Raw genomic sequence first — 5,711 nt, 5'->3', positions numbered from 1 at the left:
AATGCACACTGAGTTCACAAAAAGTCTGACTTGATTTGTTCTTTCAGCTTTAATTAATACAATTTAAAGGGAATTTTAAAAATAGTTTGATTCTGCTGTGACTTCTTTTGTTTCCAGTTTTCAGTAAAGGATTAAAAATCTCAAGATCTCATTGCAGTCTGCAAAATGTCTCAAAAAAAAAAAAAAAATAAAGCCCGTTTTGAATTCAGGTGGTTCAGTGGCCTTCCTTTAACAACTCTTTTCCTACAAAGAACCCAAACACACACACGTGCACACACTCTGTTTTGTTCACCTATTTTTTTCCCTGACATGATCCAGGATCAGAACCAATAACAGAAGCTCTGCTAAGGAGACGTAACAGCAAGCAGCTGAGTTCAGGGAGAGGAGGAAGCACCCTGAGCGCCCGTCAGTCAGAGGTGCCTCAGCTTCAGCAAACACAAACAAGACTTGACTCACTTCTACTTTCTGTGAGCTGGCAGACACACAAAGAAACACAGAGACACGCGCAACCAACTCTCAGCAGCGCTAATTAGCTTATCGTCATAACACTTTGTAACTGGAGGGAGTCGATTCCATCCTAACCTCTAACATCTGCAAAAATAAACCTTCTAGCCATGTTCCCTTTGCTACATTCATCTGTCTAAACTGTGGAACAGCTGGGTCTTTCCCTTCCTTTAATTTCATTCACAGAAAGATTTTCTTTAAAAYTGGAAAACATTCTTGATCAACCTGTAAATCAGATGATTAAAACTCTGAGGCGTCACTTTAAATTATAGTTTGACTTAACTTACATGTTTTGACCTAACAGAAGTGCTTCGACGTTACGTAACACTGATTTCATTCATCCACAGACCTTTACCTTCTCTGGGATAAAACTTGGACTGAAGTTTACAAAAATATATATGAAGAGAAGTCAAACAGAAGCAGACAGAAAGAAATGTAAAATGAGGACAGGTCATTTCAGCAAAACATTAACTCTTACTAAAGCTGGTGTATAATGTTAAAAAAACTGAACTAAATGAAAAAAAAAAAAAACAGGTCTTTTTGGTTTTACAGTTGCTCGTTCCCTTTTCTTTCAGATGACGCCTGGAGCATGATGATAAACTGTTGTTCAGGAGACGTTTGCAGCTCCAGATCAGGGAGAAATCCTAACTTTCAGTGTAGAAGAGGATTTTGGCAAAGTTAGAGAAGTTTATCAGATCACCAGGGTGTGTTAATGGAGTCTTGTCCACAAGAAAAAAAAAAATCAATGAAGTCAAAAAGTGGCAGTCGTTGTGGATAAAGTTTGGGAGCAGTTGCTCTTGAAAAACAAAAAGAACTCAGGGCTGCGTGGACGCAGACATCGTTCTCACATGGACTCAAACTCGTCGATGCGCTGTTTGGTGTTGCCCTGTCGGATCTGGCGGAGCGTTTTGTATTTGTCTCGGCCTGCTTTTACGTTCTCGGCGTGCAGCATGTCGTTCTGCGTCTTCTTGGTTTCGTCTCTGGCCTCGGCCAACTCTGAGCTTAAAGTCTGAGAGAGGAAAAGAAAAAAATGTTAAAAAAATTAATTTACATTTAAATTAATTTAATTTAAAGGACAGAATGAGAAAGATAAAAAGGACATTTCTAAAAATAGAAATTATCCAAATAGAAAAGGAAATGAGGCTGTGATTCATTGTCTATTGAACACTCAGTTTTTCTTTATTTTTTCTCTGAACTTTTGGGAAGACAAACTTACAAACTCAGATGTTCTTATTGAATAATTGAAATGGTTTAAGTTTTGTTCACAGCTTCAGTAAAAGCTCGGGCCTATATGGTAACAGAGCTGACATCTTGTAATAATCAGGATGCAACAACTAATCAAACTGTGACCAGAATCAGACATGTTTCAACTGACCGACCAAAACAAACTCAATGTTTTCCCTCAGCCTGTAAAAACACTGATGTTTCCCCTGGTCCATAAATGTACCACAGATAAGAACTTTTTGTAATTACAAAACTATTTGATGTTTTTAATTAAGTGAAAAGACTTATCTGTAATGTGTTGAAATAAGGTTAGAGGTCAAAACAAACAGGCTAAAAGATGTAATGTTTATTAGTACAAATGCATCTGTCTGATAAACCAGAAGATATTTAAAAACACTTTAAGCTGACGTCATGATTCAAATCAACCAGAAATATAAACATTTAAAAAAATATTTAAGATGCCATCAAATCTGGTCCTTAAAGTAAACATATGATGCATTTAAATCATTCAGGTGGGCTCTGTATAAAGTGGAACCTCAATGGTCTGAATTCCTCCTTATTGTAACTCCACAAGCCCTTCTTTCACCCCTTTTCTGAGGTGTGTCTCAGATCAACTCGTTTTGAAGCTGCATCTTTAAATCCAAACGAGGTGCTTMACTCCTCGCCCCCCTCCAGCTTCCAGACCAGTTCATTCTAGTTTGACAGAGGGGGTTATGGCTATATAGTGGAACAGAAATATTTTATTATGACCCTCGCACGCGAAGCGTAAGCGGGAGTCATATTGTTTTCATACTGTTTATTTTTTTCTCTAAAGATTTTTGGTCAACCGTAGCACAAAAACAGCTGCACCGATCAACATGAAATTTGGCAGGGCTGTAGATGAGTCTGACCTACACTGCACCAGCCAACGGGTTTACGGTAGACCCCGTATTTGAGGAGGGGGCTCCTTTCAAAGTGGGGGTGTCAGGACATGCAAAAATACTTATAACTCAGAAACTCTTCAACATAGAAGCTTCAGATTTCTTTTGTTCTTCAGCTCTGATGAAGCTCTGTCCATCAGGCCCACCAATCAGTGCCTGAGCGGGCTGMAAAATATAACCCAAACAGAATATAGATATCTTTGCAGAAACGGGACAGACTAAATTCAACTTTTATTATACACAACAAAATGTATTTAAAGGCTAAAAATGTGGATTTTGTGTGATAAGTCACCTTTTAAGGAAAATGTGAAGCAGCCAAATCTAAATTTACGTCAGAGCTTTCTTCAGTCAAGAAAACTGAAATCTGAGAATCTTTACTGACGTATTATTTGTTATGAATTATATTTTGATATATGCTAAACATTTTTCTAAATATTCTATGTCTGCTAAAAGGCCTGCTTCTTCAGTCCTGTGAAAGCAGGAGTACAAACAATRAAAATTGAAAGTTTGTCTCATCTGACATAGATTGACCCAAGTTTCTTTGAGATAAAAATTTGGGGGAAACAAACAAACAAACAAACAAATAAATATATATATTTTTGTTTGCCCCAAAGATTCCCTCCTAAAAAWAATTCTATTTTTAATTGGGACACAATTTCTTATTTCAATAAACCTAAAAGCTGAGTGTTTACGTTGAAGAGTTTGTATTAGTGAGACTGGTTTTATTTAAGTTGAATGTTTGTTCATTTATTTTTAACTGTCTTCAATAGTTCCATAGAAAACATCTACAGACATGAAGTGGGTCTCACACTGACCTTTGACCTCACACCAACACTCCTGCTCGTCCCTCCTACCTGCAGCTGCTGCTTCACCCTCTCGTTCTTCTGTGCCTCGGTGATGCGCTCCTCCTCACTGCGGAGGTCCAGCTGGCTGACTCCTTCGTTGCACAGCTCCTCGCTGGCTTCTGCGTGGTTCTCGTCCTGCTCGTCGTGCTCGGCGTGGCCACCTGGAGGGGCCGGCACTGCGGTGGTCGCRCTCTTCAGTTCTTCCTTGGTCTTCTCTAGGTCCTCCTGAGCAGACAGAGCCTGCAGGTGGAGACAAAGTGAGACAATGAACTGTTTTCAGACGCTACGTTGTCCTTTGATGTAACACAGACTGAACCAGAGCGTCTGACAAACCTGACCAGTACAGCAGGATTAAACTCAAACTGGGTTAAAAACCTCCTCAGACAAACAGAAAATGTTCCCACAAGGTGACAGATCCAGATCTGTCAGATTTTTTAGACTAAGTGGTGTTTTCTGCACTTCTTATCTGCAGTGCTGTCATCTCAGTGTGAGTTCAGAGGAAGAGGATGTCCTTCAGCACACACACACACACACACACACACAGTTTTCTGTTAACACTTTGCAAAAAAAGTTTGGTGGACAAGGACTAAAAGGAAAGAGTTTGTCTTCAGTAACTGTATCTTTGAGGATATCTGGGTCATTATATCATATCTAGGAAGTTCCCTGGTAGTCTGGTGGGTTTCCTGTGTGACGGTTTAGAGCAGAAACAAAATGCTGAGTCAGCTTGAGCTCAGGTCACATGCAGTTTGAAAAGCAAATCTGCCAACAAATCTTCAGTTTTTTTTTGTTTTTGGCGCATTAGTAGTTTATAAGTTCAACAGACTCTGTTCACATCCTCTCAATCTACACATCTTTTGTGGGAAGTTATGAGTCTGCAGCTTGCAGACAGAAAGCATTGGGTGGGCTGATGATGAGTGAGAAAAGATTAAGACTTCACAGAGAAAACTGGTCAAAATCAAAAACACAGTAAAGGTGAACTTATTGTGGAAATATTAAATACTTMTAAGTACCAGTAGTAAAATAGTAATTTAATGATTTTATCTTAACTAGCATTCCTTTAACAGGGTTTGAACACTTTTCCCACAGTCAAATTCAAGCACTTCTTAAGAGTTTTCAGGGTAAATTTTCCAGCTACAAGCTTCAGAGCGTCTGTACCTGTGAGCACCTTTCTCCACTGAACTTTAGAACCACAGCAGCTTTCCCTGAAGGAGCCCATCAACAACCTAAAGTAATGTGCAACTGAATACAATTCTACAAGTTATAGTAATAATATGAAATGGACATATAGACAGAAGGAGACCAAGCAATATCAGAGTCACAGCATGCATGATGGGACACCAGCAAACCACAGCTACTTTTTGCAGAATCAAACCATTAGCTAACCACCTTTATTAGCATTTCCAATACAAAGGTTTCATGGTTGCACATTTTAAAGTACATTAGATGACCAAATCCTAGCTTGATTCATCCTAAATTTGCAATTTATCTGCAAACTTGTAAGTTAGCTTAAATTTAAAATTTCCCTCCAATTCCKTTTGTATCATGGCTCAAGAGTGCAGACTCCCACACAGCAAAAAGCTGCAGGTCCTTCTCACATATCTTGCACTCAAGGATTTGGTCCTTTATTATGTCTTTGTTGTAACAACACTTATTGTCAATAAATCTTATACGAGGCACCTGATTGGCAGCACCTGGAGGTACTAGGAGTTTAAAACAAGTGTCAATGAAAAGCTGTTTGACAGAAAAGATTTGGCGATTGTTTCATTGTTTCATGTGCTCAACCCACACACTGCAGTCTACTGCTCCGCCCACAAATGCATGTTCCTTACAAATGTGGCACCATTTAAAAAGGGAATTAACAGGCTTTCCAATAATAAAATGTATTGCCAAGAAGCATTGTTACAACAAAGAAATAATCTACAACACACAATTTCTTTTACTTTTTGTGCTAAGTTTACTTGACTTCAACACAATGAAGTGTGGTTGAGCTCCAACACATGAAGGCTGCAGTACCTTGTGCTGCCACTCGTTGGCCTCATCCTCTTTCTTCCTCTTGGCTTCTTCCAGAAGAGCGATCTTTGCAGTGAATTCAGCCAGCTCAGAAGCCTGGAATAAAACACATCTCTGTAGTTACAGGTAGAGTACACGAAAACATTAACACACACACACACACACACACACACACACACACACACACACACACACACACACACACACA

The 5,711-nt window shown here is 39.1% G+C and overlaps 1 protein-coding gene across 1 annotated transcript in view; it reads right to left on the bottom strand.

The window, feature by feature from the left end:
- Positions 1–295: 295 nt before the first annotated feature.
- Positions 296–5,711, bottom strand: part of LOC106529288 (radixin) — a gene marked incomplete in the record, with an annotated part of 38,731 nt that continues 33,315 nt past the window's right edge. Inside the window, 2 exon segments of the mRNA XM_014024661.1 lie at positions 296–1,513; positions 3,503–3,733. Coding sequence (XP_013880115.1) covers positions 1,349–1,513; positions 3,503–3,733 — 396 coding nt within the window.

This window comes from Austrofundulus limnaeus, unplaced genomic scaffold, assembly GCF_001266775.1.
Source record: "Austrofundulus limnaeus strain Quisiro unplaced genomic scaffold, Austrofundulus_limnaeus-1.0 Scaffold434, whole genome shotgun sequence".
Classification (NCBI taxonomy): domain Eukaryota; kingdom Metazoa; phylum Chordata; class Actinopteri; order Cyprinodontiformes; family Rivulidae; genus Austrofundulus; species Austrofundulus limnaeus.
Note: the sequence above shows the minus strand (reverse complement) of the source record. Positions and strands in the feature narration are given on the sequence as shown.